The 25,086-nt window shown below is 49.2% G+C and overlaps 1 protein-coding gene across 2 annotated transcripts in view; it reads left to right on the top strand.

Moving 5' to 3' along the window:
* PAPPA (pappalysin 1) overlaps positions 1-25,086 on the top strand; it is a 214,836-nt gene that overhangs the window by 183,829 nt on the left and 5,921 nt on the right. For both annotated transcript variants that reach the window (XM_084898874.1, XM_084898873.1), the window contains 3 exons: positions 2,535-2,644; positions 11,760-11,831; positions 14,679-14,777. In XM_084898874.1, the coding sequence (XP_084755000.1) occupies positions 2,535-2,644; positions 11,760-11,831; positions 14,679-14,777 (281 nt within the window). The remainder of the gene's footprint in view (positions 1-2,534; positions 2,645-11,759; positions 11,832-14,678; positions 14,778-25,086) is intronic.

Genomic DNA, 25,086 nt, shown 5'->3' on the forward strand with positions numbered 1-25,086 from the left:
CCTCCTGGACACCCAGCTCCCTCCCCTCCTCACCTCCTGGGAACCAGCTCCCTCTCCCTCCTCACCTCCGAAGGCCCCTCAGACATCATCCCTCCCAGGTGGAACCCCTCCCTGGGGAGAGCCCACCACTCCAAGGAGAGGGACTTCGTCAAAAGCCTTGTAGACAAGAGCTGGGTCTGCATGGGACTTGGGAGCTGGAGGGCACATCTGGGGCTGCCCAGAGCTGTAGCTTGGGCCAGACCCCCAGCAGGACAGGGAGGCTCTGTGGCAGCGAGGAGCCCTCATGGTTACTGCTACCAAAGCTGCCACCTCCCTACTCCTTGGGGAAGGAGAGGCAGGCAGGGGCCTGGTGAGATCACTGTTCTGTGATGATGCCAATTAGGGCTCATATATCACAGCACAGCAGCCTGGGAGAGGGAGCTGGTCTCCAAGCCCAGAGCTGCCCAGGCGTGAGGGAGGAAAATGCAGAGCGGGGAGCACAGAGAAGAGGAAGTAAGACAGGCGGCATCCTAGGGAGGCCACTGTCTCCTGTGCTGACCAGAGTTTTTCCTTTCTCCCTCTTGGGATAAGACAGCTTTGGTCTGTGTCTCAGAGGCTGCCCCTCTTTTTGAGAAGCATTTTATCCTGGAAGCCTGGCGTTGTCCTTGCTCTCTAGAAACTCCAGAATGGATCTCATGACAACCACCAGCTTTGAGCTTTCCCCACTGCTCAGCCAGAGTCCCCTTTACTCTCATCACTCATCTTTGACTGTTTGCATTCCCCCCTTGTTTTCTTCTCCTCTGGTCCTTCACCACCACCCCCCACCCCCGTCCCCTTCTCCTATCTCCCATACTCATCCTCTGTGAGACTCCTTTATTTCCATCACTGGGCTAGGATGTCAGAGAGACGGGTTCTCATTCATGGTACTGGACTGGCAGCTCTGTAACCTGAGCTCTGGCCACCTGTGAAAGGGTTTGCGGACACCTATCTTAGGGGCTAGATGTTCAGAAGGAGCAACCTCTGAAAGGCACTCACAAGACAGATAGCTTCACCATCTGGGCTCAGCATCCTGGTGCTTAAAGTGAAGAAGTTCTAACCTGTCCTGCACCTGCCACCCACCCTCACTTCCTCTTCAGCCCCCATGCCTCTTCCACTGAAGGGAGGACAAGCTGCAGTAGGAAGGACATGGGATAAACTATGCATGTGTGAGAAGTGTGTGTGTATGTACATGTCCATATGTGTACATGGTGGGGCAAGAGTAGGGTTTTGTTTTTTTAATATATTTATTATTGATTTCAGAGAGGAAGGGAGAGGGAGAGAGAGAAACATCAGTGATGAGAGAAGTCATTGCTCGGTTGCCTCTTACATGCCCTCTTCTAGGGATCAAGCCCACAACCTGGGATGTGCCCTGATCGGGACTCGAACTGTGACTACCTGGTTTATAGGTTGACACTCCACCACTGAACCATGCTGGACTTGAAACACAGTTTATTCTTGTATTATTATCTATTAATTAGAGGCCTGATGCATGAAATCGTGCATGGGTAGGGTCCCAGGGCTTGACCTGCAATCAGAGCCATTTGGGACCTTCCAGCTACCAGCCAGGGCCTTCCTTCATTTCGCCCAATGCCCTGGTGCTCAGAACACGTCATAGTGAGTGACTGAACTCCCTGTCTCCCGGTCAAACTCCCAAGGGGACACTTTACATATTAGCCATATATGTGTGTGTGTGTGTGTGTATAATTTTACTATTTTCCATAGGTACAACTTTTATTTTATTGATATTTTACAGAGAGGAGGAAGGGAGAGAGAGACCTAGAAACATTGATGAGAGAGAAACATCAACCAGCTGCCTCTTGCACACCCTCTGCCGGGGATGTGCCCGCAACCAATATACATGCCCTTGACTGGAATCAAACCTGGGACCTTTCAGTCCGCAGATCAACGCTCTACCACTGAGCCAAACCGGTTTCGGCCATAGGAACAACTTTAAACCTATTTTTGCCCCACCTTCTATGTATTACATACACACATTTGAAAGGGAACCTTTAGAATGGCAAATAGAACTATATATAGCCAGTAGGATTTGACTGTGAGAAAGCAGTGGTGGGATGATTCAGGGGGAGAGAATGAGAGCAGGACAGAGGCAAGGACGTGTAGAGCTCAGAGGGAAAGCCAGGCACAGGCCAGTTGAACTAAACAGAGTGTGAAGGTGGTTAGTGGGAGACGAGACCATGAAGGCTGGAGAAGGGGGTTGGACCTTGCCCTGGATATGGGGACCCTTTGAAAGGTCTTCAAGCAAAGTAGGTACCAGACAGAACTGGGCTTGGGGCCGATGCAAATGGCAGTGGGTATCAGCTGGACTGGAGATGAGAGAACCATCAGGGAGACCGGGGACAGCCCTGCTGGGGAGCTCCCTCTCTCCCACTGCCCTCGGGGTGGGCAGCCCAGTCCACTGGGGACCAGGGAGCGGCAGGGCCCACACTGGGGGAGAGCAGCCCTGGGCGTTAGGAGACTGGGGTTGATTGGCCAGCTCACGATCTGCTTGCCCACAGGGTCTGAGTGTGCCGCCACCTGCCTGGACCACAACAGCGAGCCCGTTATCCTGCCCACGAACGTGACCGTCCGTGACATCCCTCACTGGCTGAATCCCACGCGGGTGCAGGTAAGTGACAGGGGCTGCCTACCTGGGCCTAAGGAGAGGAAAATGCCTTTGGCGAACACTTGTGTTGCCTGGGTGCTGCACTCATCACTTTACCTGTTACACCATCACATTGCCACACCTCCCTGTGCGGTGGGGACTGGCTCACAGTCACTCTCCGGTCCTTAACTATTTAATACTTGCCCTCTGTCAGGTCCTGTGCTTAGGCCCTATGCTTTCCTGTACCACTGAATCCTGATGACAGCCTAGGGGACTGATGTTTCTAATTACAGAAGAGGAAACCTGGACACGCACCCATGAGTAGAGAGCACAGAGTTGGGTCACACATGCACTCATGAGAGAGGTGCTCTCAGGCTTCTCACTGTGAGCTCTTAGAAGCCTTCTACCTCCCTCCTAGATTTCTGGCATCTTCCCTGTGTTTTCCTCATTTGTTGGAAAGCAATTAATGTGATATAGGGAACTAGTAACACTTACAGTTTGTGAAGCACTTACTATGGTCATGTGCCCAGTACTGGCACACAGACTGCATTTAAACCTTGGAATGGTTTTGTGGTGCAGGGTGGGAAGCACTGTCTGCCTTCTCAACCTGTGGACTCTGAGATCTCAGGAGTGACAGCTTGAACCCAAGCCTGAGCCACATGCCCTGCTCTACTCAAGGCGCAGGCTGGCTTGCCTGGCCAAACCTTGGAAGCCCCGCCTCCTGACAGCCAAGGGAATCGCCCATTTCATGTGGGGGCTGGCCACTCCCACTTCCCTTTATGTGATCAGTCAGGGACCCCAAGCTGAAGTGGGAGCCCACTCTTATCCTCCAGAGCATCACGCATTCCAGGCCACAGGAACTGGCTCTGGGCACTGCCCTTCCCCTGGAGAAAGTGGGAGGCAGAGGCTCCGGGTTGAGGTTCCTGCCCTGGTGCTGGGAGGCCTCCTGTCTGCCCACCTGCAGATCGTGCCCAAGATAGCTGGGGCAGAACCTGATACCAGGTGTCCTGTTTCTCAAATGAGTGGAGGGCAGGATTGTGAGGGCTTAGTCAGCACTCAGGGTCTACGGACCTGGCCAGCCCCTCTCTGCTGCCCCATGCCCCTCAGCATTCTCCTCCCCTTCCCCTTCTGCTGCTCTCTGTGCCATCTCCAACTTTTCTCCCTTTCCTGCCTCTGTTTTCCCTGTGTCTCTCTTCCCTCTCCTGACAGGACTGTCACCTCCCTCTCCTTCCCCGCCCACTTTCCCTCTATGTCCACCCCCTCTGTCTGCCTAGTCTCTGTTTTGCCTCTGATTCTCCCACACACCCACCAGGCAGCCCTGTTTCCCTCAGCTCGCACTCCTCCAGTCCTTTTCTCCACTGGCCATGCCTTTCCCCACCCCTCACCCAGGGTCACACAGGAGCAGAGCTTGGACCATGACCTCAGCTCCTTCCCTCGTGCCTCCCTCTCGCTCCTACTCAGACTCCCACACACCCACAGGCAGGGACACACTCCCACACAGCGCAGACTCAGGGGACACTCACACCCAGGACCGCGGGGCTCCTTTGCCTGGCCCAGACCACGGTGCCTTGGCCCAGCTTCTACTCAGGCCTTTGCTCCACACCCTCCCCACCCCAGGTGAATTCCCATTCCTCCCTCTGAGAGCCCCGGGCACTAAAAAATTCAGTTATAATTCACTGTGAAATAAATCCAGGGATTTGAAAGCCTGCAAGCCCCCCTCCTCAGTTGCCCACCCGCTGCCTGTCTGCCCCAGCCCCCACCCGGCTCCCTGGTCGGCCAGCCTTTATTGATGCCGGCCTACCAAGAGAGCCATAACGAGGTTCAGACCTCCACTGGTCTCCGGAGGCCTCATTATCCAGGAGGAAAAAAATGTGGTAGAAAAAGGGAGGAGGGCGAAGGGCAGAGATTGATGATTTCCAGGAATAAGGCAGAAAAGCTGGCCTCCGCTGCACACTTGCCCCTTGTGTGACAAGAACTGCAGAAATAGAGCTGCTGGTGCAGGCAAGGCGCACCAGGCCAGAGCAGGCCCCGCACAGCTCTGCCTTCTGCGGGTCTGCCTCCCAGGACCAGTGTGAAGTAGATGATTGGGGCAAGGGTCTGCCCCAGCTCCTTTCACCTTTGTCCCAGGGTAAGAAAGTAAGAGGCGATCAATAAAAGGGGATGGCAGGGCCAGAGCAGTAGTAGTTCTCCCACTAGAGTTGAACTACCGGCTGGCCCCCCATATGGCCAAGTTGGATTTCTTCAAGTCTCAAGACTCTTCATTTGTGTGTGGCCCTTCTCCAGAACCTGAACCCTGAATTGGAACTCTTTCTACGCAGGCCGTGAAAGAGATTCTTATACCCTTCCTCTCTGAAATCAATAAAGATACATTTTTTAAAAAGTAAAAAAAAAAAGAAAAAAGAAAAGTAAGTAAGAGGCAAGAACTGACAGTTCATGGATGCCTACTGTGCATCAAACATTGGGTCAGGCACTTTCCATTGCTTATTTTCACCCCAAACTCCAACTCACACACACACACGTGCACACACACTCCCCTATCAGGTATGTAGTAGTCTGTTTTGCCAGTGGAGGAAATGGAGTCTCAGAGAGGAAGCCTCATGCCTAAGAGGAAGTGAATGAGGACCCATGCCAGTTTAATGTTACAGCTTACTTGAGCTACCCATGCAGCCTATCTTGAATGTACAGTAATGATAAAGGCAAAATGTTTACTGACCAATTATCAGGAATAGGCTGGTAAATGGTTAGCAACTGCTTCTCCCCTGAAAATGAACTCTGATTTGTAGCATTTGCCACTTACTGTGGTGTAAATATTCTCACCGTGGCAAATACCAAGTTTTCCAAGTCACTGTCACTGCACACAAAGTTAGGAAGAGACAACCTCACTGTTGCCTCTTGTGAGCCCAGGCAAGCCTGCTACAGCACAACACTGGTGCTTAGTACATGACGGGCTCAGTTCTAAGCACTGGCATATAAGGAGAGAACGAGAACTGCTTAGATGAGGACTGTATCACCACTGACATTTTGTGCTTTGTGAAGGCAGGCCTGTGGTCATCTTATTGACCATGATACGCCCCGCAGTGCCTACCTCACAGTAGGTGCTCACTAAATATTTATGATTGCTGAGTGAGGTGACCACGGTTCTAGTTCAAGCCCAGGAACCTTCTTGCTGTATGTCCTTGGACAAATCTTATCACTTTTTTAGGCCACGGTCTCCCCATCTGTGAAATGAAAGAGAGGCTGAGATCAGAGAGCCACAAACTCAAACATCTGCAGGATCCTGGCAGGTGGGCTAAAATGGACCCGCTACACTTAATGGGTGAAGCAGGCCAAACACATCATTTTTTTTTTTTATGTTGAATACTTACGTATATGTTTCATAATATCAGTAGCATTTACAGTAATTATTTCAGACTTAGAGGAAATATAACAAACCCTCATGTACATACTACCCAACTTAATAGAGAGGATTTTCAGATAGAGTTGAGGTTCTTTACCTCCAACTGATCTATAACTTACATGCTCATCTTTAGCATACTTTGTGGTATTTATATTTGTGCCCATTCATGAAACCAGTACCCAAGTCTGGGTGGGGACATTACAGCTCCCCAGAGTCCTCCCCTCTCCATGCCAGGCAGTGCCCCCCTCGCCCCAAAGTAATCCCTGCTGATTTTATTTTTTTAATTGGTATATAATGGGCATATAAGGTTATATTAGTTTCAGGTGTACTAAAATATTTTAGTTTGATTTTCTTTAAGAACAAAACACTCTATCCCTTAATTTTTTTTAAAGTACTACCCTGTGGGAGTTCCCCCTAACTATCCCCTCTTTCCCTACCCTGCACACACAGGTACATACACATGCACTTTGAAAGTAGTAGGGAAATCTTCCAATCTAATAAATGAGACAGTGCAACACAAATGCAAGGATACCCTGTTTCCCCGAAAATAAGACAGTGTCTTATATTAATTTTTTCTCCCAAAGTTGCGCTAGGTCTTATTTTCAGGGGATGTCTTATCTTTCCATGCGCTAGGTCTTATTTTCGGAGGATGTCTTATTTTCGGGGAAACACGGTAGATTGAAAAGCCCCTCAGGCTGAATGCTGAAGAGACTACAGGGAGTGGTGGGGACTGTGGTGAAATGAGGAGAACAGGCTGCTTCCAAAGGGGGCAGCTCTAGCCAAGTGTTGCAAGGTGGAAATATGGGCTTGGAGTAGCCAGATTTTTCATTTTTTCTTGAGTCTTTAAAATATGAAATCTCTTGAGTTTTTTTTTTAAAATATTGGCAAATAATTTTGACTTCTGTTAAGGACTTCATGTGCCAAACCAAACATTTCTGTGGGTTGTGTAGCCTGGAAGCTGTTGGCTCACAACCTTTGAATGAGATCGACTCTTCTGGCCCCAGGTACCTAGAATTCAGGGTTCAGGCTCTGCCGTGAGCTCCTCAGGAGCACCTCCTTTCTGCCTGGCACTTCCTCACCCAGAGGAGCTGGAGAGTTTCCCGAGGGAAAATGCTGCTCACAACCTCAGATTCTTACAATTCCTCTAGGTAGATGGAGCCTTGAATTTTATAATGGCATCTGAGAAAAGAATGGAAGGAGGAAAGAGAGGAAAAGAGGAAGAAAGGGCCAGAGGGAGGGAATTAAGGAAAGAAAAAAGAAGTCAGCTTTTATTGAATATCTGTGAGATGTAGGCCCTGCTTGTTAGGCAGTTTCATATATGCTATCAGGAGGGGTGTGGGATCTGAGCTCAGGATGAGGAGGCTCAGTGTATTTTCTTATTTGTCAAATTTTGCCTGGGGCCCGTCTTTTAGATACTCGGCTCACTCCAATGTTTGTCTCAAAGCCTCTCCACCTTTTTAAACCTTGGTCTATCCATCAGTCAAAAGAGTAAGCCACGTTATGTTTGCAGCTTCAGGGGCTAGGGGAATCTGAAGGAGAGTGTGGCATTCAAAGTATAGACCTGGAAATCAGATGGATGTGGGTTTAATTCCTGACTCCCATCATCTATATGTATGATTTGGGGCAACTTGTTTAACTTCTCTGTGCTTCAGTTTCCTCTTGTGTAGACCAGATTTTAAATTAGTACCTATCTCATGGTTATAAGAATTAGATGAAAGTTCTGAGCACAGGTCTTGGACCACAATATTTGCTAATAGAGGATTTTGTGTTGATAAGGATCTGAATAATATGATGGGGTTGATGATGATGGAGATGATAGTAGTGGTGGTGGTAGTGTGGCAGCAGTAGTTCTGGTGTTATTGGTGACAGTGATGGTGCTGGTACTGGTGAAAGTAATAATGCTGGTGGTGGTATTGATGGTGGTGATAATGGTGTTAGTGGTGAGGATGGAGGTGCTGATAGTGGGGTTGATGATAATGGTGGTGGTAGTGAGGGTGGAAGTGTGATGATACGATTGGTGTTGGTAGTGATGATGGGTGGTAGTGAGGGTGGAGGTGATGATAGTGCGGTGAGTGGAGGTGATGATGTTAGTGTTGATGTTGTTAACAGTAGTAGTGAGGGAAGTGATGATGGTATGGTTGAAGGTAGTGGTGATGATGATAGTGAGGGTAGAGGTGATGATAGTGGAGTTGGTGATGATGATGGTGGTGATTAAGTTAGAGGTGATGATAGTGGTGGTGGTGGTAGAGGTGATGATAGTGGGGTTGGTGGTGTTGATGATGGTGGTGATAGTGCTAGTGTTGTTGACAGTGATGATGGTGGCAATGGCATTGATGCTGGTGATCATTGCAGCTAGGAAAACAGTATATTCTTCCTATGCACCAAAGCAGGAAAGGAAAGCTGCCTTACAAAACCTAGTGTGAAAGGACTCTGATGGGACTAGAGGTCTCACTGGCATCAAGGAGAGCAAAGCCGAAGGGCCCCATTGGGATCTCACAAAATGTGCTGTAAACAGTCCACCCTTTCCTTCATATCCTGCTGCTTGTTCCCTTTCCCAGCTCTCCTCACATACAGAGGGGCCCTGTAGTGAGACAGGTGGGGCATGCAGCTCTGAGGAATGGTGGAAACTCCAAACACCTTGGAAAGATAAATAGGCTCATGCAGATGGTATAAAAGTCCTTTTTCTGAACTCACGTCAGGTAAACCTCAACTGACAGAAACATGTATAACCGCACCAAGACACTCCTACGGACGGATTAAATTAGTTCCCAAATAAGGGGAGGGATGGGCATCAAATCCCTAGTGGATCCTAACCCTGCTGTTTCTACTACTTCAACCATTACCGAGTGCCCCTCCAACATCCTGTATTTTGGCTGGGAACAGACTCTGCAGCCCAAAAAATGAAAGTATGGTTAAAGTTTCTCAGAAAATGAAACCAGGTGACTCTCTCTACTTCTAGCCCCATGGATGGGAATCAGGGCACAAAAGCAGCTAAGGTGGAAGAGAGGAACATGAGGGGCACTCACATTTCTTCACTTGGTCAACACGTATGTGTTTTCTGTGCTCCATGCCTGGTCCTGAGGAGAGACAGAGAGGTCTCAAACCTAGGCTCTGCCCTTAAGAACCTTAAATAATCAGTCTTAGGTTAACCATTTCCATATTATTTATCTCTATGTCATCACAACAAGCCTATGACACTTTCAGTACCCATTTAACAAATGGGAGAACCAAATTTGAGAGTGGAAATTTACAGAGCAATTTTAAGTCATAATTGCAACCACGCCTGTCATACCTCAGCAACCCAAGGTCCTTTCCATATATTGCTTTGCCTAAATCTATTGGGAAAAGGCAGACTTGTCAATAGAGGCAGTAGGGAGCTAGATAGATTTCACATTTTAAGACTCCTGGCAGATTTTTGAAGTAGGCTTTTTGTCCAAGATCTTTAATTCATTCTACACTAAACTGGTTCTTTAAACTGGACACTGTGGTAGGCATAGTAAATGTCCTGATCCTCAAGCCACACGCAGCTCTTTGGCCCCTTGAGTGTGGCTCTTCCACAAAACATCATGTGCGGGCGCGCACATACAGTGCAACTGAAACTTCGTGGCCCATGCACAGAAGTCAGTTTTCGACTCTCAAAAGAAATTTCAATCATTGTACTATTGCTATTTGGCTCTGTTGACTAATGAGTTTGCCCACCACTGCTCTAGGAGAAGGGGGAAAATGAGAAAATACAGTCCATCGATAAAATCATCTCTATCCTGAGATGGATCCATTCATTCATTTATAACATAAATACTTCCTACACTTCCTCCATGTGCCAGGCACCAGTCTAGGCCTGAGAGATCCAAGGTGAACCAGAGATGCAGAATGGCAGAGAAGAAAGGCACTCATACCAGTTTCAGACATGTCTTAGAGTCATGTGATCCTCAGTTACAAGCTCACCAAGAAACCTAACTACTATTTGAGTTCCAGATAGGTCTGCCCTCAGGGAAAGAATGAGCCAGTCACATGGCTTTTCCACATCCTGACCATGTGACTATTTATTTTTTAAATATATTTTCATTAATTTCAGAGGGAGAGGGAGAGAGAAATATCAATAAGAATCATTGATCAGCTGCCTCCTGCAAGCCTCCTACTGGGGATTAAGTTCGCAACCTGGCATGTGCCCTGACCTGGAATTCAACCATGAATTTTAATTTCAATTCAACCCTCAACCACCGATCCCCACCGGCTGGGCTATTTCTTAATTAAAATTTATCAACTGGCTCTCAGCCAGGAGAGCAAGCCCCGATCATATAGTAGACTTCCATGGCTGGCCGCAGACACAGTTACTTCTCACTACAAATCTAAGAATTTGCCTCCCGGTCATTTTTAACTTTTTAAAAGAAATCATCTCATTTTTTACTTTTTAAAAGAAATCATTGTTAATCTGGGATGGAAAACAAGTCATTTATTGTAGACTAGAGAAGGGAGCTTCTAGGATGGTTATGTTAGCCCCATTCCTGATGCTATTTCATTTCCCTAGTTTTATCTTTCTTTTTTCACCTACTTTAAAAATTATCCTCATGTTGGATGCTATGCTATGAGCTGCTTTACATTATTTCCAAAGTGACTGCTAGGTTTCAAATCCTGATTTCTCCATGTAACCGCTATGGAGCCTAGGGTATTAATTGTCCTTATGACCTGAGAGTAATGCCCACCTCACTGCCTGGCAAGAAAGAAATAAGATCATGCATAAAGCAATTAGTACCGTGCATGCACTCCATATGTTGTAGTTGTCATTATAATAACAGCACTTGTTATTAAAGGAGGCTATAAATAAATACATATATGCATACCTGTCAGCTCTGCCTGAAGGAGGGGGAGGGGAGAGCAGCACAGAGGCAGGGAGTCTGTAGCAGAAAGTTCAGAGATAATGAAAGATTCTTCAGGTGAAAAGATGGGGGGACAAGCTGTTTGGGGAAGGAGAGCAGCAGGAACAAAGTCACAGGGATAGGGAAGGGACGTGTGGGCCATCTCAGGGAAGTGTGAGCAGGCCCATATGGCAGGGCAGCAGGTGGAGGCCCGAAGGGTTCTCTGTCTCCACGGGTCCCAAATTCAAGGTTAGTTCATTCATCCTCTGGCTCTCAAACAGCACTGGGGACCAGAATCATTGGGAGGCTTGTTTTTGAAATGCAGTCAGTCCCTAGCCCTGAACTGCAGAGATTTAGATTTATTAGATGCAAGGTGGCCCCAAAGAATGTGCCTTTTTAAGAATGTGGCCCTGGGCAGCGGTCCCCAGTGTTCGCATTCTCCCTGCTCCACACCATTCCCCATCTTCCTGTGGCAGCCACACACATGTACACAGATATAGTTACATGCACACACACAGGCATGCATGCACTTGTACAGACACACCACTCTCTCTCCCTCTCACCTTACCCCCAACTCTGTCCATGGATCAAAGATGAGCCACATATTTTCTGAAGGGCCTTTCTGATCTTCTCCATCCCTCCATTCTTCTTGTCAGCCCTATTCCTGCCAGTGAAATACAGACTCAGGACCCCTACAGTGAACACAGAGTTACTTTAATCTTATGGCTCCTGCTATTGCAAATACCTGGGCAGTTTCTCCATGTAAATCCTAAGGGGAGGTTAGAACTCGGAAGATCCAAAAAGTGGTGGGTGGTGGAATGTGGTACCAGCAAAGAGATACTCCCTCCTAGAACCAAACCCATCTGACCCGTTCCTGTCTCCACAGAGAGTCGTCTGCACGGCTGGCCTCAAGTGGTACCCTCACCCTGCTGTGATCCACTGTGTCAAAGGCTGTGAGGTGAGTCCCCAGAAATGACCCTACTGTTACTATTGTTATTGTGTCAATCATGGCTACCATTTACTGTACCTCCTAAATGTTGTAAATATCCCTTTAACTGGCCTCCTAGCCAGAAATCAGTAATCCTAATTTATGGCTGGTGGAATTGAGGCACAGATATCAACAAACATGCTCAAAAATATGTTTACTGGGTAACAGAACCAAGATCCTGAGCTGGGTTGTTCTGCTTCCTAACCCTGCATTTAGCATAATAGTGCATTTCTGAGGGAGGGTGGCAGGGAGACTGTATCGATTTAGCATCTGTAATAGGCTGGGCTTTTACCAGCACGTTCACATTTAACCTTCACAGAACCATGTGAGGCAGGTGTTTTCCATTCCTACTTTATGGTGAGCATCTTAACAGGTCATGTCCTTCTGCCATATGCGTGTCACTCACTTTCTCTTCAACCCCTTAGACTCAGCCACTGAGCTTAAATATGATAAATGGATAACAGAACCAGGAGGCTCTCTGACCCTTCAACTCAGAGTCACAGCCATGCCCTGGGCCTTGGCACCAAGGAGCTGTCTCTGTGTATCAGGGACAAGCTTAGGGAGGGCAGAGAACTGGGGGTGTCACCTGTGCTCTCAGGAGGTGCTTTTCATAAAACTAAAAGATGCATCTGTACGCCCCATGCCCTGTGGTCCTGCTCAGCTGGTGGTGAAGAGAGACCCCAAATCCCATCCAGGTGGATGTCCACATCTCCGTGGTTCCCCAGAGCCCACTCAGGAAAAGGCAGCTGAAAAAGACTGGACTGTGCTCTAGAAAACGTTATATTCGATGAAATTCTTACAATGCCAGAACCAGAAATGCTCTTCTAGGTGACCTAAACCTGACCTTTTAATCTAAAGATGGGGGAACGGAGACCTAGACAGTGGGTGGTTGGGCTAAATTGTGATAGAATGCCCCACCTGGAAGGGTGCTTAGTGTGTCTCATCCTGTTCCATTTTTTGTATAAACTGAACATTGTGGGCCAGAGAGGGGATGGACTGGGCCAAGGTGGCACAGCATAACACACAGAGCAGACATGAGCCTAGGGCTCCTTACTTCCAGGGGGTGCTCTATCTTTCCCAGTAGGTCACCTCCTACTTTTGAACCATCCCCTGCCCTGTGTCACAAGACAGTCCCCTGGGTCATGCATTTTTGTCTACGTATTGGCTAGAGACCTCCTGTGGCATCTTCTCAGGGCACCTGGCACTGGAGCCTTTAAGAAGCCCATTCTCTCAAGAGTCATCAAGGGACAGCAACACCAAGGCCACAGCCATGTGGTTGTTGCTTCCTCCCATCTCCCTGGATAAGTCCAGCATTTTGGGCAAAGGGAGCTTGGGTTACCTGGGCACGCGTCCTGCTGAGTCGACGGTCTGGGCACCAGTGTGACAGCGGAATTCGATCCCTCCTTTGACTCAGCACTAGGGTCTGTGAAACCCACCTGTCAGGCTCCAAGCCCTGCCAGTGATGCTTATCGCCCTTGCCCTGGCAGGTGCCCCTACTCTCCTTTCTTCCTGAGCTTCGCGCTAATAGTTGGACTCTTGTCTGGGACTGAAAAGGATGCTTAGAAGAGATAGATAGGCTGGGTCTAGGGAGGGGCCATCACCTGGAGGGTGTAGAGGTAGCCAGGATCCAGAAAGGGTTTGAGACACTGAACCCCTAGCCCTGTACCCCAAGTTGTGTCCAAAGTGGTCATTCACTCACTCAGTCATCATAGCCCCACTGAGTGCCTATTATGTGCCCGACATGGCTCTTGGTTCTGAGAATAAAATGATCTCAGCCAAGTGAGAACAGTCACTGTGCTCCCCTGATTTGCCCGTGGGGTCTTCTTGCCCTCCATCTATCGGTGCATCCATTCAGCCATGTGTTCCTCCATTGTCCATCATTTTACTAAATAAACACTCAAGGAACATATATAAAGTTTTGCTCACATTTCCAGGCATTTTTCTGGGAAATAGGGGCAATACCAATGGATGACACACACTCCTGTCCATAAGGAACTCACAGTGTAGTAAAAGAACAGACAGGAAACTGCAGGAAGGCAGAAGGTCTTGGGGGTGTCAGGGAAGGCATTTTAGAGGGACCATTTTGGAGCTGAGTCTTGAAGAGCAAATTGCTTCCATTGTTAGAAGTAGCAGCATGAGAAATACCAGACAGGAGAAAGCTCTAAGTAACAGATCTTTGCACATGCCCCTTTCTCTGGAAATTCTCCCTTATCCATCCCTATCTGGTTAACTCCCACTCAGCTCCCAATCTCAGCCAAAATGTCCTTTCCTCAGGGACACTTTCACAAAGCTCGCTGATGAGGCCAACTCCTTCGACTCTACTGAAAAGGTCTCGTGGACCTTTCTCCCATACTCCTCTTCATGTTGACATTGGCCAGTTAGATGTGGTTACTTGGGCAGTTCACACTCAGTATCTTAATATATTTGCATATATTTTATTATAAATTATTTTTAAATTACCTCCTACCAGTAAAAGTGGGGCAAGGAGACTCAATTTTGCTTATCATTTCTTAAAGTAAAATGAGCCCCCTACATTAGAAAGATGTAAGTGGTCTAGCTTTGCATTCCCCCGTATACAGGAGTGTGTCTCCCAGGGCAACCATACTTTAATTGGGGAAAACTTGGCTACATAAGACTCTTTATAAATGTAGAAGTGTTAACTTATCCAAGGGGGCATTGGGATCTGAAGCCAGGAAGAGGTTTGGGAGAAGATGAGTGACGGCTAAATGATTATAGACCTATGCCTGCCACCCCACCACCCCCTTGCTTTAGGATGCTAACAAGGCACCTTTCCTTCCTGCCTCTCTCCTCCTCTAGCCCTTCATGGGAGACAATTATTGTGATGCCATCAACAACAGAGCCTTCTGCAACTACGATGGTGGGGACTGCTGCACATCCACGGTGAAGACCAAAAAGGTAGGCAGTACCCTCCTCCCCAGCAGCCCAGCTAACTAGGCCAGGATGCCCCCTACCTGTTGGGCAGCCCATTGCTCTGGTTGTGACAGCGCCTGCCTACTAGCTGTATTGTATTATATCATACTATCTTGTGCTTTTTATTCTTTTAGCCAGTAGTGGAGCTACTGTCATGTGCTTGGACCCTGAGCAAGGTTTGGAGGCTCATGGATGATTTTTGCAAATGTGGTCCCTTACCCTGAAAGCTTAGACAAGTGACAGTGTAGTACATACTTTTAAAGGGAAGGACAGAGTGCTGTGCAGCCTCAGGTAAGAGGTGGAGAAGGCTCTGCAGGAGGCTCGGCATTCAGTGCTGCATTTTGAGGGTGGAGGGGAAGAAGTGGGGGTGGTGACCAGGGAAATGGGGTCAGAGACAGAGACTGCCATGAAAAGTCCTGCAGAGAACATGCCTTTCTATGGTGATGGCTATGGTCGAGGGGAAGAGAGAAGACAGGTCACTCTCAACAAGGTCCATCCTGGCCCTTGAGCATCATAACCCCTCTTGTTGTACAATGAACCTTGGTTGTGATTCCCTTCTTTGTGCATCAGGAGTGATTCAAGTGTTGATAGGAAAACTGAAACATTGGGCTGAGGTGCATATCAATCACTCAGAGACGGAGATGGTGGAAATGCCCACCTTCCTCCCGGCCAGAGCTGGGAGGATAGTGGTCGACTTGGGCCACTGAGTTGAGAATTATTTGTGTGATCATTGAGAGAATGGGAAATGATCTCTGTTTTGATACTCATCTGAAAATCACCTGATATCAGATGTCATTTGATCTACTTGCTCTTTCTTCCTTCTCCACCCATGTTATACATCAATTTTGGCTTTTTTTGTGTTAAAAAGGCTCCCTTCTTCCACTCTAAACTGTCCTTCCTGTTAGCCAAGGCTACGGAATTCAGGTGGCCAGGCTTCCTTCCTACAGGGAGATGCAGTTTCATTGTGCATGTCTGGGAACCAGCACAGCCTGGGCCCTGCGCACACAGCAGGCATGGCGCCTCCCTGGCGAAGCTCACGGCCTGTGAAGACCAGGCGACGTTAGGTAGTGAGGAGCACGACATGCATTTAATCACCTTGCGGGAGAGGCAGTAAAGGAGAGGTACAGTCTCACTGAGAATAGTGTGCCTGTCACATCTCCCTTAGGAGGTGACGTTGGTGTTGAGACCTGGACCGGGAGCGTGCAGCTGAGGGTGAACAGGTTGGGGCAGGATGGACAGGCTGTGAGAGTTGTGTGGCGTGTGGATTGGAGCCTGGAGGCCTTTCTCACTGTGCACATGGCTCAGCCTTAGCGATCAGCTATTGGGAAGAGACTGGGGCTTTCTTCAGATGGGGGATTCCTGGAGGTCTTTTTTCTGGAGAAGAAAGGGTCCCAAACTAAAGTCATTCTTCCTCTCTCAGTTTGACTTCTACATAAACTCTAACTTCTTGAAAACTTTCTACTTTCTCTTGTAAATACCCAGCTACTCCCTGCAATAAACTGGCTTCTAGAGATGAGAGGTGGAGAAAATAGATAAGAAGATAAAATACCCCTAAGTGAGCTGCTGAATCTGCCAGACATGGTCAGACACTTGTCCTCCATCACCTTCTTTAACCCTCATTCCAGCCTGGCAGGCTGCTATTTGCCCCATCGCACAGGTGAGCCAGTTTTGGCTCCGAGGACCTGTGGGACTCGCTTGAGTTCACTTGGCCATGAGCGCTGAGGCTCCCATTCCAACCCAGTTCTGTCTGACTCACAAGCCCAGCTTTCTCCCGCATGGGCTGAGTCTCCAAAGAGGAAAGCAGGTGGGGAAGGGCCGTGTCCTCAGAGCACCCGGGCATGACCTTCTCAGTTCCGGTTGCAGACAGTACACTGTCAATCCAGACTGCCGTGGAACCTTGGGTGTGAGACCCTCCACTTGGCAAGGTGGAAGCTGCTTTTCCCAGCAGCAAAGACAGGGTGGGGAGTAGCAGAGGCTCCCGGCCTTGCCAATCATCCCCGACGCCCCAGACAGGAGTTTCCCCGAGTGGAAAAATGTCCTGGTTTCTGTCTCCAGTTTCCACAGCAGGAAGCCTCTAAGAGCAGGAGAGGGGCCAGATTCCTTCCTCTCCTCCCCTCCCCACCCTTACCTGGCGGTCCCACCTGAACTCTTGGCCCCAGACACATATCAGGGGACATTCCCTGACCATGAGCACCCAGACTGGCACTCAGAAACTTTCGGAGTGGGCAGACGTGCTTCCTGCACCTTTCCAAGTACAGCAGTGCCATTAATGGAGCACACGTATGTATTTGGCCATGGATTGGAATCTCTGTGCCTTAGACCCCAGGACCACTCGACCACATAGACAGCTGAAGCTTAGAGAGGTGAGATCTACTGTACGAGGTGACAGAACTTGTTAGAATTTTGCCTTTCCCGACTACAAACAAATAATGTAGCTGCTATTTATCGAGAGCTTGCTATTTGCCAAGCATGGCGCTAACTGCTTTCACATGTGTCATTTCATTTCGTCGGCACAGTGGCCCGTTGTAGGTGGTGCTTTTGTGTCCTCATTTTACAGATAATGCAGCTCAGGCTCAGGAGGGTTAAGGCCACGCAGCCAGGAAGTGGTAGAGCTGAGATGCGACCCCAGTGACTCCTCACCACACAGCCCTGCCTCTGCACCCAGTCTGGACCTCTCACTGCTCTGGGCTTGCACTTGCCCTTCCCCTGGTGGGTGGGCTTCTCACTTCTCAGTCCCCCTGGACTGAGTCCAGGGAATGAACTTTGGGCTCAGGGTTCAGCACCTTCTCCCAGACTTCCTTCTCGCCAACTCTCCACCTAACCCTCTCCCTGATCCCCAGGGCTGGGGCCTCCTAGTCACTTGGCCCAGAAGGATGTCTGTCTGCTCCCTCCATCCTTTCTTGTTTGTCTCTGCAGACACCAGCTGTTTCCCACATCTGCCTTGTATGACCTGGGCCCGGCTGACAGACAAGAGCAAGACAGTGCAGGAAACTTGGTCTGACAGGGGTGACCAGTTTCTCACCCAGACACCTGTCTGCAGCGCGAGGCAGACAGGAAGGGGCGGGACTCAGCTTCCCAGTGTGTCAGTGTATTATTTTCCTGGTGGAGCCTAAAGTCTCCAATACAGAGCAGATTTCCAGAGTGGTTGCTTCAGCAGTTTCCCCTCATAACAACAGCAACTAGTATTCCTTTAAAATTTCAGTCATTCTAAGTAAGCACACGTGGAGCCGTAACAGAGGAGGGGAAATCACCTTAATGCGTCAGGCGCACCCAGGCTGCCTAAGGTGTGGTGGCCTGGGACCAGCATCCTGGTAATGTTTCTGGCAACTAAGAGACTACTCTAGAAAATGCCTGGGAAGGGGTGCAGTCCCAGGCTACCACTTAGCTCTGTGCCCTTGGGCAGGCTGGTTTCACCCTAGCTTTTTATTTCTTGATATTTGGATTAGATTAGTGTCTCAGTATACTCGACAGGGCCTCCTGCATGGTCATTGAGCAAGAACTTGAAGGTTACCAGAGAGTGAAAAGTTAACTCTAGAAACATGACATTACATGTAGGCTTGCCAGATATATTTGCTAAATCTAAGTGAAGAGAAAATGCTATACTGTGATAGAGCCCGTGGTCTAAGGAGGCTAGTGATTCTGTAATACATGGGAAGACCATCAAAACCATTAGGTGGAAAGCAGTTTTCTTAGCAGAGTGGCCAAGATAAAGGGTTGGACATTGGGTGTGAGAGTCAGGGATGTACATCAAGGGCCTTTACATCTTGGTTTAGCAACCAGAACAATCCTTTAAAACAAGTCAGAGTGTGCCACACCTCTGTGCCACGCCCTGCAGTGTCTTCCCATTTTACTCTGAGTAAAACCAGTTCTCCCAATGGCCTTGAAGGCCCACATGCACTGCCCACCCCGTTACCTCCCTGACCTCACTCCCCACAACCAGTGTCCCCTTCACTTGACCCAGCCCTCTGGACTCCTTGACAGGCCAGGCATTCTCCTGCCTTATAGTTGTCATGGTTGTTTCTTTGGCCGAGAATCTTCTTCTCCACTTCTCCTCATAACTTCCCCTCACCTCCTGCAGGTATTTTTGCCTGAGTGCCATGTTCTCAAGGAGCCCCACCCTGGGCACCCACCTTCTATCGCCCTGGCACTCCCAGACCTATTTGCCTTGGCTTCCACTCCTTCTGTGACACTTAACACCTTGGCACATACTACAAAAGCTAAATATTATTGATTGTCTGGTAACCCCTCCCCTTCTTGCTGCTGGAATGAAAACTCCAGGAGGGCAAGAGCATGCATTTGATTTGATTTTTGACGAACCCCAGGTTCTGATGCTGTGTGATAACACTGGGCTAGGCTGTGAGCAAGATGGACTGGCTTCAGCCACGCTGAGCTCTCGCCTTGTGGACTGGTGGTGGGCACTGAGAGAATAGTCCCTGCTCACAGAGACACCGCAGGTGAGGGGAATCAGTAAGCTTCCAGAGAGGCCAACCCCAGAGCAGTCGGGAAAGGTGCAGGAGGTTTTCCCCAGGTCAGAGAAATAGAGTGATGACAGACACGAGGATGAGAGAGAAGGGGGCTTCTGGCCACGGCACGGTCTGTGCAAAGACCCAGATGTAGGAGAGAGTACTAAGGGAAGTGTGGTTCCCTGCATGTGGTGGGAGCACAGGGCAAGCAGGAAATGGGCAAGACATGAGCCTAGAGGGATGAGCAAGACGGATATAGGCCAAGCCAGGGAATTTGAGTTTTATCCAGAGAGCCGTGGGGGCAGTCAATGATTTTAAGCACTAAACCATCCTAGAAGGTTCTAGAAGGCTTCCTGGAAAAGGAGACAGATGTGTCTAGCTTGGAAGGTTTGTAAGGATAACAGGCGACAAATGGCTAAGCAGATTAATCACCCCTGTCCAAAAATCACTGGCTTTGGGAACTTTATGATTTCTTCATCTGGGGTGTAGGTCTGACTTTTTCATGTAATGAATTAGACACTCATTTTAGCTTTTCCCTCCTGAAAAGTTAGTATCATCATAACTACTGTCAATACCATCACTAACATTATCACCACATCATTAACACTATGCCAATACCAAGACCATCATCATCATCATCGAGCACATAGTACATGCCATGCACTATGCTAAATGCTTTACCTGAATTTTATACTTTATCCAGAATACTTCTGTGTGGCAGGACTGCTATGACCTCCATTTTACAGACAGAAATACTGAAGCCCCCAGAGGGGAAGTCACTTGTTTGATGATATACACTCAGTAAGAGGGTGAGGAATCAAAACCCATATTTCCTTTGGATCTAGGCTGGTGCTTTTCTCTGCTTTACCACACCTTTCCTCCATTTTATCCTCCACTTATTCACATTGAAACCAACCTCTGTATTCATGAGCTGTTCCATGCTCTCCGCCAGGCTCAAACCCATGCATCTACTGCCAAGGAGCTTGCAGGGGAGTCCTCAGACTCAACATCTCCCCATAGTCTCCTTGGTCTCCTTAAATCTTTCCATCAACACTATGAATGCCCTGACACCCAGAGTGGCCACGTGACCTGTCCAAGTCCCACAATGGGTGGTGGACAGACAGGGCTGGCTGACCTTCAGTCTCGGGCAACTCTCACTCCTCCTACTGCACGCTCTCCGCTGCGGTCCTCTCTGCAGAGTCAGAGTCCAAATCCAGCCCCTGCCTATTCTCAGCTCAGAGGAGACCTGTGGCCAGGGCCTGGGGGACACTTGCTCGGCCTGCATTCCTGAGCCACTCACACATGTGGGTGGAGGTGTTAGCCCAGGCAGCTTACCCAGAGGAAGAAACTCCTGTGCCTGAGCGACATCCTCAGCCCAGAGGGAAAAAGGAGAGAATCCTGGCCACTAGTCATTGGCCTGGGCTGTTGACAGAATGCCAGAGTGGGTGGCCAACCATTAATGGGGTGGCCTGGCCACGAGACACTAGGTATCGCAGATGGAAACTGGCCACTGCAGGGCTTGTGCTGTGGGTGGGAGGCTACATGGGGGAGAAGGCGGCAGCTACTGGGGGAGGCAGGGGTCTGAGGTTTCTGCTGAGCACTGACTTTGTCGGGACAAAACTCAGGATGCCCCAGTTTCTTTCTCCTGTCCCACTCTGCCTGCCATTTGGAGGACAGGAGGGAGGAATGGTTGCAAACAGGGATGCAGAACCCAGGCTACCTGCCAGCCAGTGACTCACCACTTGCATCTCAGTTTCCTCCGTGCTGTGGAACAGGGATGGTCAGAATAGCTGCTCAGTAGGGCTGTCGAGAAGGGTGAGTGTGATGGTGCACACTGTGTTGACTGAAGGCCGGACATGTAAGGGAGAAGGGCTATTGTTTATCTGGCAAAGTAGTAGTCGGCCAGCCACGTGGTGAGGCAGGCACTCGCCCTCACTTTCTGAAAACTCTCAGTGTTTGAGTGGGTTTGGAATCCTGCATCATCTACTGGTTGACAGGATATGAAGCCCAGGGCGGGTGTGTTTTGTTGTAAACATTCTGAGGCTTCTATTTTCTCATCTGCATGATGGGCAGCTAATAACAAACAACAGCCTGGTGAGGTGATGCCATGCTAGCACATGGCAATCATCTGCAAGTGGAAGGCCCTCAGGAAATGATAACATGCATGTATGTGCGTGCATGCACACGTGTGTATTTGTAAAGTGGTGCTCACTGCTGTGAACTTGTACGAATGTGTGAGTGCATGCATGCATGTGCTTGCATGCATGTGTGTGAAGTGTTCGCTGCTATGGACCTACACACTTGGGCTTTCCCAGTCTATCCAGGTCAGGTCCAGGAGCACGTGGGAGGATGGAGGCCTGGCCACCGCCTCCCTTCTCTCCCCAGGCAGGTGTAGGCCCTTGGTCAGGAGGGCGCTTGTGCAGAGGGAGCTCAGGACAGGTAGTTCCCACAGAGGAGAGCAAAGGGCAGGAGGAGGGGACAAGGCACTGGGCGTCTGCCCTGGACACCTGCAAGCTGGTTTGGAGGCAACGTTATTTCATTACTCCTTCCCAGAATCCTGCGAGGTATTTATGAAGACCCTCATCTTACAGATTGGGGGCGGGGGGTGAGTCCACAGGGCAGTGCCCACCCCAAGCTGGGCTTGTCTGCTTCCAAACTCCTGGGAGGGCTCAGTAAATGCAACTGCAGTTCAGCATGTGGTGGAGACGAGGAGCTGCCTGTCTGCAGACCTGCCCCTCAGAGCAAACCTAGACTCGGCTGTGTTCTGTGTGGGGTTCCACACTTCTTTGGAAAATGCGGAAATGGCCTGGGCTGACCCAGGAGGAGAGAGAATGGTCACTCACACCCACAGAGCCAGGGTGACAGACCAGCTTGAGAAACCAACTGGAGGCAGGGTCCTGGTGCCTGATGGCTGAGGAGAAGCTGGTGGAACTGGGGGTGTTAGGAAAGGGAGCACGCAAGGAGTGTGTGCAGAATGTGCATCTCTAGGTACTTTCTGCCCAGGAGTTGCCTTCTGTCTTTCTCAGACTGAGGACTTACATAGAGACAGAAAGGTACAAACCATTAAAATCCAATCTTAACTAATGTAAGATCGGGAAACCGAAGCTCAGGGAAGGGCAGGGACTTGTGCCAAGTTGCCCAGCAAGTGAGGGCAAGAGCAGAGGCTGCCTGGCCTGTGTGCTGCCTGGATATTCATCCGTGCATCCACCTGTCCCTCCATCCCTGGGCTCACCTGATCTCTGTCTATAAAGACTCAGTTCAAAACAGATATGGTCCCTGCCTCGACTGAGCTGGTGTACAAGTGAGAAGAGCTTCAGTACAAGGAGCATGGAGACAGGGCTCTGGGAGATGGGATGCAGGTGAGGGTGCTGTGGGTCAGGCCAGTGAGGGAGGAGATGAGACCTGCAGAGTGGGTGAGCTGCCAGGGAGAGAGCTGGGTGGAGGACCATTAATGGCTAAAGACTTAGAAGTGGGAAAGCACTCAGAGTACTTGAGGAACCAATCCATAAATAAACACGCTGCAGGGAAGGTGGGGAAGAAGGGGGCCAGGCGAGGTCTAAGAAATGTGTGGAGAGAAGGTCCTGCAAGGCCTTGAGCTCGTGGTAAGGACTTTTGAGTCTTATTTGAAAAGACAGTATCTATTGAGTTTTTGCTTGTGTGAGGTGAGGCAGGATGCATGAGAGAGAAATCGGACTGAAACGGTCCCTCATGGGTCGTAGCACCTGATGGGAAAGAGTTACGGAGAGAATTGTGCAGGAGATATTAGAGGTAACTGGATCATTGTAACGTTAGGATGTGGGCAAGGGCAGCAGAAGGGGACAGATAAAGGGATGGGTGAGTTGAGGACAGAAAGGCTGCCCAAGTCTGAGAGGCGGGAGAGGGGGGACCATAGGCAGGAAAGGTGTCACAGACGGTGAAATTGGAGCTGGTGGGAAATCTGAGTCAGCACATGTGAATTTAACATTGAGCATCTTCCGAGTGTTAGGCATGTGCTGGGGCGTTTGCATATTTCTTCTTGTTTGATCCTCACAACCATGTGAAATATGATGCTTTTTTAATCGCACTCTTACAGATGTAGAAACTCAGGGTTATGGCTTTCCCCCAAATGGCTCAGCAAGAGTGGGGTGATGAGGATGCCCACCCAGGCCTCTTAGCTCCCACAATGGAACTCTCCCCATTCACGGTCAGTTAGACTTGGACTTGGCTCTGCCTCAGTTTCGCCACTCAGACTAGAGGGTTGTCTCCACGTCTTTCCCCATTCTAACTCTCTGTGCTTCTCCTGGAGGTGAAGAGGTTGTGGGGGAATATTCTAGATCGGAGGGCACAGCCTCCATAAGGGCATGGAGGTTGGGAAGAAAAGGTGCTAAGCAGGGAACAGCAGGGAGTTGTGAGCAGAAAGACACTGCATGGAAGAGGCAGCTGCCAGAAGGCTCCGCCAGCACCAAGCATCTGTGGGTTTCATTTTAATAGGGAAACAGGCACTCTGGCTGTGGGTGCAGAGGAGTCAGAGAGGAGAAGCAGAAACTACACTCACTCATTCTATGGAGTAGGCCTTGGAAAACAAGAATGAACAGGACTGACATGGCTCCTGACTCACCGAGTGAGAGAGAGAAGGAAATATATATATGTGCATAAATAGGTATATGGTTGAACTCTGAGCATATGTCAAGCACTGTGTGATAGGTGTTTCTTGTCACTTCACTCATCCCTCACCACAGCCTCAGGGACACTATGCTTCACTGTTTCCATTTAATGAATGAGTTGAGGTACCTAAGATGCAGAGATATTGTCACATGCCCCAGGTCACACTGTTAGATGACAGAGCTGCAGGAGCTGATATCTCAATCTTTCTGCTCATCCCTGCATTTGAAAATGGAGAGAGGTTTGGAGAAAGGGAGGGAGGATGGGCCAAGAGGCAGAGAGAAAAATGTTAGCTACACAGAATGAGTCCACAACCTAGAGTCAGAGCTCTCTGAGGCTCTATGAGCACTTGGAGACCCTGCCCAGGCAGGAGGTGAATGAGGTCACTAAATCCATCTGCGCAGATGGGGGACCCTCTGGGGAAAGTGTGATGTGAATGTCATGATGCAATGAGGTGAAATCTGCTTGGTTCGCGTTAGCTCAGCTTGGGCTCAGGCAGGGGCTATATGGGGAAGACATTTGCTTGGCTGGGCTCTGTCTCTGTTTCTAGAAAGAAGGTGGCCCAAGGTCACAGAGCAAGTGAGGAGATGGAGCGGGAACTGACACTAGGGCTACTCACTGTTCCTTTTTGAAAAAAAATTCAAATCATTATTTTCCCCAGGCTTTGTAATATCTACATATAGCAAACCATTGTATGCCTCTCACTTTTCTTTTGCTAAAATCTGTTCCCTAGGTCCTTCAACCAAATGTTATGCAAAATCTGTGTGAAATGTCCCCAACAGGATCTCAGGTGCCCTAGCTCTGAGAGGAGCTTTGTGGCTTGCATCCTTGCCTCCCAAAATGGAAATGCCCAATCCATACAGAGAACTGTGTTTTCTTAAAAGGCACTCTCACATCCTTTATCTCACTGATCACCTCGACGGTGTGATTCCATTGCACACTCTCTGAACAGCTCTGGGAGAGTGCATTACAGTTCTTCACCCACGATTTCATTCAGCCCAAGAGGTCATAGTGCAAGTCAGTCTCATCATATCACTTCTACAGCCTAGCGCCTGAGAGTGGAGGAGAGGTGGTTCTTCCTAATGGAAATACAAGATTTGTCACTTACTACTTTGGGGGAATGCCTGCCACTTCTGAGCCTTCATTTCTCCACCTGTGAAATGGTGACAGTTTTTGTTCCTGTCTTACAT

The sequence above is a fragment of the Pipistrellus hanaki genome, assembly GCF_964339955.1.
Source record: "Pipistrellus hanaki genome assembly, chromosome: 11".
In the NCBI taxonomy this organism is placed as follows: Eukaryota; Metazoa; Chordata; class Mammalia; order Chiroptera; family Vespertilionidae; genus Pipistrellus; species Pipistrellus hanaki.